At 59.5% G+C, this 13,264-nt stretch overlaps 1 protein-coding gene across 1 annotated transcript; it reads left to right on the forward strand.

Moving 5' to 3' along the window:
• Positions 1 to 306: 306 nt before the first annotated feature.
• On the forward strand, positions 307 to 10,147 carry MAP2K2 (mitogen-activated protein kinase kinase 2). The gene is made up of 11 exons (XM_032203616.1): positions 307 to 424; positions 1,745 to 1,955; positions 3,213 to 3,359; positions 4,018 to 4,095; positions 4,571 to 4,622; positions 4,718 to 4,842; positions 6,376 to 6,589; positions 7,308 to 7,372; positions 8,226 to 8,287; positions 8,843 to 8,888; positions 9,769 to 10,147. The coding sequence occupies exons 1-11, from the start codon at positions 339 to 341 to the stop codon at positions 9,877 to 9,879; spliced, it is 1,197 nt and encodes a 398-aa protein (XP_032059507.1). The 5' UTR covers positions 307 to 338; the 3' UTR covers positions 9,880 to 10,147.
• Positions 10,148 to 13,264: the final 3,117 nt, after the last annotated feature.

Raw genomic sequence — 13,264 nt, forward strand, 5'->3', positions numbered from 1 at the left:
TCCACGGGCCCCTACAAGGGCGGGCCTCGACCCCCATGAGGGCCTCGACCCCTACATGGGCGGGCCTCAATCCCACAAAAAGGGCGGGTCTCGACTCTCCATGGGCCTCGCCCCCACACAGGCCCCTACAAGGGTGGGCCTCGACCCTACAAGGCCTCCCCCGGCCTCCCCCCCGCTCTCGCGAGACCCCCTCTCCCCACGCCCCTCCCCCTCCCTAACCCCCTCCCCTTTAAACCCCTCCCTTAAACCCCACCCCCTTCAGGCCCCTCCCCTTTAAGCCCCGCCCCCCGAGTCGAGGCCCCGCCCCGCGGTGCCCGCAGGCGCGGCGCGGCCCGGCCATGCCGGCCAAGAGGAAGCCGCTGCTGCCCGCCCTCACCATCACCCCCAGCGCCACCGAGGGGCCCGGGCCCGCCGGCTCCGCAGAGTGAGGCTGGGGGCTGAGGGGGGGGGGGTGGGTGGGGAAGGAGTGGAGAGGGGGGTGGGGAGGCCCGCACGGCCTCCGGGAGGATGGGAACGGCCGGGCCTGGGCTGGGGGGGGGAGGTTGGAGGGGGTGAAGGGGGTAAAGGGGGGGATTGGGGGGTGAAGGGGGAGGCTGCAGGGGGCTGGGGGGGACTGGGGGATAGGGGGAATAAGGGGGGAGGCTGGGGGAGACTGGGAGGGACTGGGAGAGGCTGGAGGGGGTAAAGGGGGCCTGGGGGAGGCTGCAGGGTAAAGGGGAGGCTGGGGGGTATGGGGGTAAAGGGGGAGGCTACGGGGGGCTGGGGGGGCTGGGGGATAGGGGGAGAAAGGGGGGGCTGGGGGAGGCTGGAGGGGGGTAAAGGGGGACTGGGGGGGCTGCAGGAGGCTGGGGGAGGCTGGGGGGTAAAGGGGGAGGCTGGGGGAGGCTGGAAGGGGCTGGGGATAGGGGGAATAAGGGGGGAGGCTGGGGGGTAATGGGGGAGGCTGGGGGATAGGAGGAATAAGGGGGATAAAGGAGGGGGCTGGGGGAGGCTGGGGCATAGGGGGAGTAAGGGGGGAGGCTGGGGGATACAGGGGGTGGATGGGGGATGGGGGGGGGGGAACCAGGATGGGCCCGGCCTCGGGGGTGTCCCGGTGGGGAAGGGGTCGGGGAGAGGTGGGACAGGGTATTAGAGGCCGGCCTCACCCACAGCTCGGTTGGGCTGTAAGGGAGGCTGGGGGTGTCCGTGGGGGGGGCTGGGGGCAGCTGAGGCCTGGGAGAGGCTCGTGGGGGGGGGGTCTGGGGCTGGGGGTGGCGGTGGTTGGGGTCAGCCCTCCCAGCCTCCCCCCCCCCCCCATGCATCGGGTGCAGGTTTGGGGGGGGGGGGGAGGCAGCAGATGGCAGGGGGGAGGCCGGCGGCAGGTGCCGGGGAGCACAGGCACCGCTTTGTGCCCGGCCGCTGGGGCGGGGGGGCGGCGCGGGGGGGGGTGGGATGGGGTTGGGGGGGCCCCAGACAAGTTTTGTCCTTCTCGTGTTTCGCAGCAGAGGCCGAGCTTTGGGCCTCCGCTGGCGGGGGGGAGGCTGCTGAGCAGCTGCAGCAGGGGCTCGGGGCGTGGAGGACGCTTATTTTTTTGTCAATTCCTTCCATTTTCTTAAAACTCCCCCCCCCAAAAAAATAATTGTTGGGTCTCTGTTGCCTCTGCTCCCTGCGCGGGGAGGAAGGGAGAAATCCTCTTCTCCTGGCCCTGCCCTCGCAGCCCCTCCTGACCGTCGCCCTCCTTTTTCTCTCTCTCCCCCCCCCCCAGGGCCAACCTGGTGGACCTCCAGAAGAAGCTGGAGGAGCTGGAGCTGGACGAGCAGCAGAAGAAGCGCCTGGAAGCCTTCCTGACGCAGAAAGCCAAGGTGGGCGAGCTGAAGGATGACGACTTCGAGCGCATCTCCGAGCTGGGCGCCGGCAACGGCGGCGTGGTCACCAAGGTGCAGCACAAACCCTCCGGGCTCGTCATGGCACGGAAGGTAAAGGGGGCAGTGGGACGGGGAGCGGGGTCTGCGCCGTGCAAACCCCCCTGGCCGGGTCAGAACCAGTGCCCCGAGCTGGATGTGACCCGTGCAGGAGCTGTGCCAAGCCCTGGGTCCTCTCCTGGGAGTCGCAGCACTCAGCGACGGGTCCCTGGGATTTGCAACGCCTTGCGTAAAAATGCTGGTTTGTTCTTCTTCCAGTGAGGCTGTTTTTAACAAATTCAGCAAAAAAAAGGGGGTCAGAGTGCTAGGATGAGGGTCTTCTGGTGATCCTAGGTGGCAGGTGGAGGGGTGGGGGCCATAAAGCTGGGACAGCAGCAGCTCCTCCTGAAGATCACCTCCCGGGTGCCTTTCCGTGGTTCTCTACGTTAGAAAAACAGCAGCTTTGCCTCTTAGAAAAGACAAAAATCTTGGTGAAAAATCAGTGGGACGCCTTCCCCGAGAGCCTCTGCTCCCCGCCGCTGTGGGGACGGCTCAGCAGGTCTTAGGACGAAGATGTTCTGCTGTGGCTGCACTGGGAGCTCTGGGTCTGCTGCTGGCGTTTGGTTCGGGAGCGTGAGGTGTGTTCGGGTGCTTTGGGGATTGTTGGGAGCTCCGTGATCAGAAACAAGGCAAAGCTGCCACGCTGGGCAGCACCACCGTGTGTCCTGCAGAGCCCAGCCCTTGTGGCCCCACAGGAAGGACACAAGTCCCAGGGCTTGGGCGTCCTACAGCTTTATAGGACCAGCCGCTGCTGCTCCAACCTGCCCTGACACCCCGTAGCCTTCACGGCTTTCCTTCCCTCGGCTCTGTTAGCTGACTGCACGGAGCCCAAGGAATAACACAACTTCTCTTTCACACACATAAGCTTTTCTTTTTCTTTTTTTCTTTTCTTTTTTTACTTTCTGTGGTTTCCTTGATATCAGCACACCTCTTACAACACCTACAAAGCTTGTGAAAATGTTCGTGTGTGCTGAGTCAGATCTGCATCAAACTTCTGACTTGTCTTTCTACTCTGAATCCTGCGAGATCTCTCGGTGTGTTGCATGGGCTGGCGGTTGCTTCAGCTGCTCGCAGGCTGCACAGCACTTTTCTTGGCCCTTTATCTTTAATTTTAGCTTGCAACCAGTTAATTAATAAAAAAAGGCAAAGCAGAGCTTTCCTTGAAGACAGTTTTGTTTCTTTCCGACAGTCGGGACTTGCTTACATGGTTCTGTAAGTCTTGTGTTTGTTTTTTTGAAGGCACTACATCTTTATTTTGTCCTTTCTTGGCAGCTGATTCATTTAGAAATCAAACCAGCCATCAGGAATCAGATTATCCGGGAGCTGCAGGTGCTGCATGAGTGCAACTCCCCGTACATCGTGGGTTTCTACGGAGCCTTCTACAGCGACGGAGAGATTTCCATCTGCATGGAGCACATGGTGAGCCCACAGCCCTCCTCTGCCCCGCGCTGCTCGGGTCTCTGTGAGCCTGAAATCCCGGGTGAAGTGGGTTGGGGTGCTGCCACTGGTCTTGGTGAGCCTGAAATCCCCACTGGGGTGGGTTATAGGGTGCTGCCACTCGCTGCTGGCAGCTCTGGCGGCTCCTCGCTCCGGCTGCTCGGCGTGCAGCGAGGCCACCGTGCCCCCGGTAGGAGCTGCGTGCTCCTGCTCAGGCGTCAAAGCGACCAAAATCGACTTTTTGGAAAACGGAAGCAGAGGTTTGGGGGTTGGCCAAACGGAAATGTTGTAAACCTGCCGCTCTGCAGAGCGCCCTGCGCGTTTTCTCTCTGGCACAGGAGTGTGGTCGCTCCTCCGAATCGGTGCTGACAGCATCGTCCCTGCACTTACCGCCGAGAGGGAAAGGAAGCGAAAAACTAACAGCAAGAGAGAGTGTTAAAATAGCTTTCAGCAAGAAGCTCGAGCTCTGATTGCCGGAGATCTTTGCTGCAGAGGGAGCGTGCTTGGTGCTGACTTGCTGCAGCCCGTGGAGCTGGGATGCTGCGTGCCCGCTCCTTTGTTTGTCTGCGTGGCCAGCAGCTCTGCTTTCCTGCTGGTGTCAGTGCGCTGATGGATTTCGGTGTGTTTTGTTTTGTTTTAGGATGGTGGCTCTCTGGATCAGGTGTTGAAAGAAGCCAAAAGAATTCCCGAGGAGATCCTGGGGAAAGTCAGTATAGCGGTGAGTGCCAGGGGCTCTGCGGGCTGCCGAAAATCCTCGCTGGGCACGCGTTGGGGGAAATGCTCGTGCTGCCTCATGAAGCTTTCTTCATTTCCCTGGGTGCGTTTTCCCATCCTGAGCTCAAGCAGGAGGTGTCGGGGTGTGGGCTGGGAGCAGGGAAGCAGATTCCCAAGCGCTCTTTGTAGCTCTGTCCCCTGGTGTTGTGCTGGTCTCTGCTGGGACCAGTTTGGGAGAAGCTTTTTTGGGCAGCAAACCCAAGATTTGTGATTGCCGTGCTGGGGGTTGTTTTGTCCTTCATCTGAATCTGGACACCAGCCACTGCTCGTCCACATCCACGGTGATTAAACCCGAAACTTGTAGTCACCCTGGGAGGCTGTCCTCGCGTCGCACCCGCTGTTTGTGCGGCGTCTCCTGCCGAAGGGAGAGCGCTTCCCCTCCCGGCCCTTATCTCATCCTGTCTTTGGTTTCCTTCTAGGTTCTGAGAGGTTTGGCGTATCTGAGAGAGAAGCACCAAATCATGCACAGAGGTGAGAGGAGGAACCTAAAAATAGCCGCCCGTGGTGGAGGAGCCCCGTGTTGTGCCTCGCGCCGTGCTGACACTCTTCTCTCTCACTGTTGTCAGATGTGAAGCCTTCTAACATCCTGGTTAACTCTCGAGGAGAGATTAAGCTGTGTGATTTCGGGGTCAGTGGTCAGCTCATTGACTCCATGGCAAACTCTTTTGTGGGAACTCGGTCCTACATGTCTGTAAGTTCCTTTCAACTTTCCGGTGGGTTTTTTTTACAACTTGGGTTCAGCTCAGGTGGGGCGTGCCCGAGCCACTCGCAGTTTTCCTGTGTCCGTGCTCACCGGGGCCGTGCTCTCTTTGGGCACTTCCACACCACGCTTACCTCTTGCTGTCCCACGTGTGGGATCAGGCTGTGGGGTGTGTGGCACCCCATGGATAGCAGCAAGCACCCTCCTGTCTCCTCGTGGCTTTTGATGCGCTTGGCACCAGAGGAGCCGCTCTGAGCCGCTCCTTGCTGCACCTCCACCAGCTTGGGGCTGGCGAGATGGAGCTGCCCCTGCAGGGAAAGCCATTCACATCCTACAAGTGCTCCCATCACGTTTCAGCAGGTGTTTCTGGGTTCAGAAATGCCTCTTTGTACGCAAAACTGAGAAATGAAGCGTGGTGGTGCAGAGGGGACGCTGGTGCTGACGCCCACCCCCTGCTCCTCGGCGGTGGGTGCAGACCACCCCAGTGCAGGTGGGTTTTGGTGCAGGCAGTGGGAAACCAGAGCCGAGGCGAGCTGCCCAAAGAGCTTCGTGTGCCCCCTTTAACCGGGGGCTGTGATCAGTGTTAGCCCAGCCGTGGGACGGGGCGGTGATGCGGTGAGCCTGGTGCAGCGGGTGGCATCGTGCAGCCTCCTCTGCCTCGCGTGGCTCTGTCCCATGTCCTCAGCTGTCCCCAACACGACTGCTGCAAGGATGAAATCACCTCCTGGCTGCCTCTGGTCCCCAGGGGCTGGATGGCAGGGAGGAGGTGGGTCCCTGCTGCCCACACCACGTGGTTGTGGCTGGGAGCAAGCAGCAGGTTTCGTGGGGAAGCTCTCAGTGCTCCTGAGCTCAGGCCTGGGCTGCTCCTGTATTTTGGGAAGGGTTATTAAGGCCCAGTTATAGTTAGACGCTATCTATTTAAACATGTCCCTTCTGCACTCAGCCACTGGATCTGCACAGCTGACCCAGAGCTGCCGATGTGGATAGCTTGCATTGATTTTTTCCTATTTTTTTTTTCTTTGCCACAGTAGGAGCCTTAGGCTGGATTTCTGCTCCTCTTATTACTCCGGAGTATTTACAGGAAAGAGCAGAAAATAATTTTTTGGCTAATAAATTGAGGTTTTAGATCTCAGATCAGTGAGAAGTAGACTCCTACTGCGTGCTCTGGGCTTCCGAGTGTGAGCAGCTGCACGCGCTGTGGGGCTGTAGCTGTTGGTGGATGCCCACAAGTGCTTTGGGTTTGCGCTTGGGATCCCCCAGAGCTTCTCTGCAGACTTCAGGAGCCTCGGATGCTGGGAGGCTGCCTTAGAGATGGGGTGCTTCATGGTTTTGTACAAGCTGTCCGTGCTATACGTGGCCCTGTGGGGGAATTATAGGGCTTGGCAGAGCCTGACCTTTCCCTGAAGGAGCGGAGAGGTGGTCAGGACGTAGACTCTGCTTTATTTAATTTCGTTGCCCCGTTGTCGTTGCTCGCCGTGGTGAAATCCTGCCTCTGAGCCTCCTCCCTGTGCTTTCTCCTTCCAGCCCGAGCGGTTGCAGGGCACCCATTACTCGGTGCAGTCCGACATCTGGAGCATGGGCCTGTCGCTAGTGGAGCTGTCTATCGGAAGGTACCCAATCCCCCCGCCAGACTCCAAGGAACTGGAAGCAATATTTGGCCGTCCTGTGGTGGACGGGGCAGAGGGAGAGCCTCACAGCATCTCGCCGCGGGCCAGGCCCCCAGGACGCCCCGTCAGTGGTAGGGGCTGTCGGCTGCATCGGACGCAACACGCAGGCGTGGGGGCAGAGCGGGTGGATGCTGGTGGCCTGGCTGGGTTGGAGAAAACCCTTCTGGCTGAGGTGGTGGTGGGGAGGCAAAAAAAAAAACAACAGGGGGTTTTGAGGAGCCGAGGAGGTGGCTTTCGGGGTGCTGCAGAGCGCCCTGGGGCTGCCCAAAACAAAGCCGAGCGTTACAGAACCACGTGTTGGGGACAGCACGGGGTTGGCAGGGTGACCCCCCTGGGGACACCAACTGATCTGAGGAAATCTGTCACTGCCCGTGTGGCCCCGCAGGCTCTGCCCACGCTGCCGTGAGCTCCCTCTCCAGCTCTTTGGGAGCAGCTTTGCTGGGATCTCTCAGCGAAGCACCAAACGGGCGCGGGTCCTGGTGCAGCGTTTGGAGCAGGCTCTGCCTGAGCCACTTCTTTTGGAAGCAGAAGGCTCTAGAACGGCTGCCAGCCTGCCAAAGCATATGGTCTGGTGCTCTCCAAATGCTCCAAGCTGGGAGATAAATCTGGGCTAGAAGAGTCTAAAAGTCTACATTTCAGAACTTTTTTTTTTTCCCCCCGTTATTTTTAACCACGAGTCGGTTCCCAAATCGGCGTCCTCTGCATCTCCCAGCAGTGGGGCTGTGGGAATGAAGCCCCTCGCTGCCTGGGCAGCTTCTCACCGGTGTTTCTCTCGTCTTGCCCACGCAGGCCACGGGATGGACAGCCGGCCTGCCATGGCCATCTTTGAGCTGCTGGACTATATAGTTAACGAGGTGGGTGTTGCTTCGCTGCCTCTGCCAGGCTGCCCCGAGGTGGTGTCGTGCTCACCCTGCTGGGTCAGGGTAGGCTCAAAAACCTTGGCAGGGCTTTCATGAGCCCTTGTAGCTGCACCAAAATCCTCTTTTTTCTGTCCCATCATCTCACAAACCCATCTCTCCTTTCGGAGTAACGTTCTGCAAGTGGAAGCTCGTGGTACCTGTGAAAGCAGCATCCCTAGAGCAACGAGGGAGGGGAGCTCTGGGGTGCGATGCCCTGTTCCTTTTGCAATCAGCCATTTCAAACGTGCTCCTCCCTAAATCAGCAGCAGATGAGCGCTCCCTCTGATGCTGAGGCCGCACGCAGACCTTTGTTTTCTTGGATGAAAACATTTGAGGGTGACCCAAAAGCTGACCGGAGCTAAGATCCCAGGCTGCAGAGTCCTACCAGCCTTCCAGGCAGGGTCTGTCCCACCAGCAAGGCAGCGAGTCTGGGGAAAAAGCAGCCGAGAGGAGTTGGCCCCTAATTAGCTTCTCTGGAACAGCTTCGTCTGCAATAGGTGTTGACAGAGCTGGGGTTTGTGAGGTTGGATCCAGAACTGGGATGCTGCAATTCTGGTCTCCCGGCCCTGGCTGTAATTCGGGATGGGGTCAGTGCCCCCCAGTGCTGGGGCAGCATTTTTTTGCCAGCCCTGCAGCAGGAGGGAGCAGCTCCCCGGCCTTCGGGGGCAGCTTGGAGAACGATGCCTGCAGAGCTCAGCCTTCAGAGCTCAGCTTTCTATTTTATGGCTCGTTTAAGACTAGGTGACACTGTGGTTTTTGACCCATTAATGCGCGGTGATGCAGAAAACCCTTTTCCTTCTCTCTGCAGCCGCCTCCCAAGCTACCGAATGGAGTTTTCACGCAAGATTTCCAGGAGTTTGTAAATAAATGGTAAGGATTGCTGCTTGGCACCGAGCACAGAGGCCTGTACCTGCTCGTGGGTGGCTCAGCAGGCTGCCTCCACCTGCAATGTTCAGCATAAGGCGGCGTTGTCCGTGTGCTGTCAGTGACCTTTCCCTGCTCTGGCTTGGCTGCAGTGCATCGTGCTGGGAGCTCCTGCCTTGGGAAGGGCTGGAATGAAAGCAGCGTGACGCTTTGTGGTGTCACTGCACCTCCTAAACGCAGCTGTGAGACCCTCTGGCACTGGGGGTGCTGCTGTGGTCCCATTAAAACAGAAACTGGACATTACAAAATCGCCCATCCCTGCAAATCATCGGGCCCTTGTGTGCAGGGTGCGGTCCGGAAGGGATGGATATTGCATCTCTGCTAGAACCTGGGGTGCTGGGGATGATTTCTGAGCTGTGTCTGTGCCACCGGTCTCCTGGGGAAGGCAGAGAGGAAGCCAAGTGGTTTTTGTTGGAGCTGGGGACTTCTGCAGCCAGCTGAGCACCTTCTTACACCAAGTATCTCAGGGCTGGCTTTGCTCTCTTGTTCTTCTCATTTCAGCTTAATTAAGAATCCAGCAGAACGGGCAGATTTGAAGATGCTGATGGTAAGTGGGGAAGAGCAATTTTCTTGCTGCAGTGGGTGGCACCAGATCTGCAAGCTGCTGTGCCCCATCCCATCCCATCCCTCGCTGCCTCCCTTGCTCAAAAGGCTGGAAACTCCCCCGGCTGAGCCTGGGAGCCAAATCGAGCCCCGGCGAGGGAGTGACTCACTCGCCTTTGAATCAAAGGCAGCGATGTTATCAGCCCGTGGAGCCTGCTGCCCCTCCCCAGCGGAGCCCAGGATGGGAACCCGATGGCTCCAGCACCGCCCCGTGTCTGCCAAGGTGCCTGGGACCAACCTTTGCCTCCCGAAGGAGGTGGAAGAGCCCACTTTGTCCCCGTGAACCTCAGTTTTTCCTCCCTCGGCGTGGTGCTGAGCTGCCCCCCCATGTGCCCCTTGCAGGGGCAGTGGCCGTGTCCTTGTGTCCCCTCTGTGTGTCCTCCCTGTCCCTGCTCCATGCCCTCTGTGCTCTGCCTCCACTCCTCCCTGCCCTGGGGGCACTGGCCTTTGGGGGGAGCAGGATTTGCTCTCCAGGACCAGGGTGAGCACCCGAAACCATGGCTCGGAGCCACGTGGCTCTGCCCAGCGCTTTTTTTTTGGCTCTGCAGCACTTTTTTGGTTCACTCCTGGGGTGCGACTTTGCTCCTTTCACTCTCCTGTGCCTCCTCTGCCCGGCTGCCGAGATGCACCAGTCTTAAAAAACGCAGCCACGGGGCTGCAAGGAGCAAAAAAATGTTGGAACTGCCCCCCAAATCTGCTGCCCTGGCATGAGAGCATGGACCCCACTGGGTCGGGGCTTTGAGAAGGGGCTGGGGGACGGGGTCTCGGTGGGGAGCGCGCGTCCACGAGGTGTTCTCCTAAACCCTGCGCCCCTTCCCTTGCAGAATCACACCTTCATCAAGCGCTCCGAGGTGGAGGAGGTGGATTTCGCCGGCTGGCTCTGCAAAACGCTGAGGTTGAACCAGCCCAGCACGCCCACCCGCGCTGCCATGTGACGGCCGAGCCGACCGCCTGGTGTCAGTACATCTGCCTCTGTCACCATTTCCTGTCCTTCAGTACATGACAGAACCGCCCTTCTTCCTCCTCCCCGGCCCCTTCTCGCCTCGTGTCCCACCGGCAAAGCCCCGGCCCTATAGAGACGTCCACGGGCTGCCCCCCGCCCCGAGCAAACAAACGCGGCCTTGGTTTCTCTTGGCCTAGGGGGCATCCCGGGCTTCTGCTCCGGCTCTGGAGCTCCTGACACTTGGGAAACGTGGTGCTGCTTGTGTTAATTTTTCTCTTTTTTTTTTTTTTTTTTTTTTTTTTTTGGAAAACATGTTCACTTGGGTTAAAAAAAAAATACCGAAAATCATCTGTGCGCGCTCGCGTGTGTGTGTGTGAGGAGGGCGGGGAGGGGGCCGCGGGGCGGGCGCTGCGCCTGCTCCTCAGGCTTCTTGGGTGGGCTGCGGGGGGTGGGAAGGGGAAATGGGGGCTGCAGATGGGGGCTGCGGGGAAGGGAGAAGCCCCTCAGGGGGACACCCAGCCCCGGGGCCGTGCCACGAGGCTGTGGTGGTGTTCGGAGAGCGGCGTGGCGCTGGGCTACCCCTGGGCCTGGTGGGCCCACAGGGGGAGAGGGGGAGAGGCTGGTGCCTGTTTTTTTTTGTTTTTTTGTTCGGTTTAGCTCTTAAATGGTTGTTTTGAGGCCTGTTCTGCTCGTGTGCGGGGTTTTGGATGGGTTGTGCTGGTCTGAGGGGCGCAGGCCGAGCTCCCGGTTTGTGAGGGGTGGGGATGGAGTCGCCCCGTGAGGCCCACGGGGGCAGCTCCTGGCCTCCTCCTGCCACCTTATTGCGGCCGTGCCCCAACCATCACGGCTCGGGCATGGCCGGGGAGCCCGGCCGGGTCTCTCCAGGTGGGCTGCATCCCCCCCTGCTTCATCGCCCAAGGTTTTGGGGTTTTCCCAGGACCTTGTCAAACCCCCCGGAGCAGGGCTGGATCTGTCCCCTCAGGGCTGGCAGTGTCCTGTGGCGCTGTCCCCTCCTGGGTTTGTCCCGCTGTGGGATAATTTGGATTTATGGTCAAAGAATTGGGGTTTAGGGGTTGGTTTCTCCTCTCCGGAGCCTGCCAAGTGATCCTGGTGGATGTTTCTCTCGTGGGGCCGAGCCGGTGCTCGCCCTTATGGCAGAGGAGTCGAAGCTCAGCACGAACCGGTGCTGTGTGGGGCAGCCATGGGGGGTTTGGGGTCACCAGAGCCCCCCTGTGCTCTGTAGGATTTGTGTTCCCTTTTATTTTGTGTCCTGGAGGACGTGGAGGTGCGAGCCATGGGGGTGGCTCCATCCCCAAGCCCCCAGCGAGGAGGACCAGGAGTTGCTTTTGGTCCCTTTGCCCCTTTTGGGGCTGTTTTTTTCCCCTGGGGCAGCCCCAAAAGGAAGCCCAAGCGCCTCGCTGCCCCCCAAATCCCTCTTGCCCCCTTCCCTACCCCTCCGTCCCTGCAGGGGCTGAGTATGGGGGGGACGTGGGGCAGGCCGGGCGCTTGCCCCCCTCTTTTTGTCCCTTATTTAAGCACGGGGACTGCTCACAAATCTTTGGGATATTTTCAGGTCGTTTCGCTTCGGTTTGGGGTTTTGGACGGGGAGAGCACATCAAGAACCTGTCGGTGCAATTAACAAAAAAAATCGATATTTTCATCGTGGAAGTAATAAATAAAGGGCACTTTACACTTAACAGTATTTTTTTTTCCTCCTTTAGTGTTTTTGAAGGGTTTTAACCCCTGCGTGGCCGAGCTCCTGCCAGGAGCAGATCGTGAAGTGATCCCGGCACCACCCCCGGGGGCTGCGGGTGCCGAGGGAGCACAAATCCCCCTCCGGGGCTGCTGAGTGCCGGGGGGGGGGAATTTTAAAAATTATAATTTTTAAAAAATTATATATATTTAAAAAACTATTTAGGGTGAGAAGAAGGAGAGGGGGGAGCCCTGGGTTAAATCTGGCTCGGATTTGAGCACCTGCGGAACACCTCGGCTCTGCAAAACTTCTGGGGGGGTCATGATGGGGGGGGGGGACACCAGTTCCCCTTTTCAGGCCTTTTCCTCCCCCCGTGGGGTGCAGAAATTTGGGCCCCGCTCTGCCAGGGGGTGGCTTCGCTCCTCCTGTCCCTTTGGGGTCCCCCAGCTTTAGGGTTTGTGCGGATGGGGCTGGACCCAGGGGGAGCCCCCCCCAGCCCCCCCCTGCAGGGTCCCCGTGTGCAGGGGGGGGGGGGCAGGAGGAAAGATTTCGGGGCCCTCCCCAGAGGTGGCGATGGTGCCGGGTACCCCCAGCAGGTGATTTTGGGGTACCCCCCACCCTCGGGGGGGGGGCTTTTTTTTTTTGGGGGGGGGGCTGGGGGCTGCCTCTTGGCCTTCGGCTCTGGGCGGGGGCGCTGGGGCCCGCCCTGGGCTGCGGCGGGGGAAAACGAAAGCAGTGGGCGGCCGTCGGCACGTGGTGGGGCCCGCTGTGGGGTGCAGCTGCTGGGGGGGGGGGCAGCACCTGGGCCCCCCCTCCTGCAGCCCCCAGACCCCTTCCCCGTGCGTGTATTTGGGGTCCGGGCCCCCCTCGGTGCCCGTTCCCAGCCCCGTTTCACTCGGCGCTGCCTCAGTTTCCCCATCTGCAAAATGGGGTCAGCGAGGCCGAGTTCCCCGAAAAGCCCCTGCGGTGTTTGTCCCCCCCCCACCTTGAGTTTTAGTGGGTGGGGGGGGTGCAGGGGCCCCGTGTGGAGCCCTCGCTGCCCCCCCCCCCAAGATGCGTGTGGTTATTTAAGGGAAAAAACCTTTAATTTGGTTGTTTAGGGGAGAAATTCTTGAATTTGGTTGTTTAAAAGAGGAAAAAAAGGGGTGGAAAAAGAAAAAGGAAATCGTGGTGGGGCTGAGCTGGGGAGGGAAGGGGGGGCTCCAAGGCCCCCCAGGAGCAGCGGGGGCTGCGGTGGGGTTACCAGCGACTTCTGGTTTTTTTTTTTTTTTTTTTCTTTTTTCTTTTTTTTTTTTTTCTTAATTGATTTAAAAAATAGATTAAGAAAAAAAAATAGCGTATCCTGTAGAACGTATATATTTTTTTCCTTTAATTTACGATTTTCCCCACGATTTTGCCCGGCCCAGGAGCAGGTGCCCGGGGCCCAGCCCGGCTGCAGGAGCAGGGCCCGGGGCCGTTCACTCTGGAGCCTAATGGTGGGCGCTGGGGGGGGGGGGACGCTGCTTCTGTCCCCCAATTTGGGGTGTTTGGGGGGGTCACGGGGGCTGGTTCTGCTGTGACGGGGGGATATAGGGAGGGGGGGACAGGAGGGGACACGGGGGGGTGCAGGAGGGGATGTTGGGGGGGTCACAGGAAAAGGGGAACTCAGGGGGGACACTGGGGGGGTGCTGAGGGGACAGAGGAA

Source organism: Aythya fuligula, chromosome 26, assembly GCF_009819795.1.
Source record: "Aythya fuligula isolate bAytFul2 chromosome 26, bAytFul2.pri, whole genome shotgun sequence".
NCBI classification, from domain to species: Eukaryota; Metazoa; Chordata; class Aves; order Anseriformes; family Anatidae; genus Aythya; species Aythya fuligula.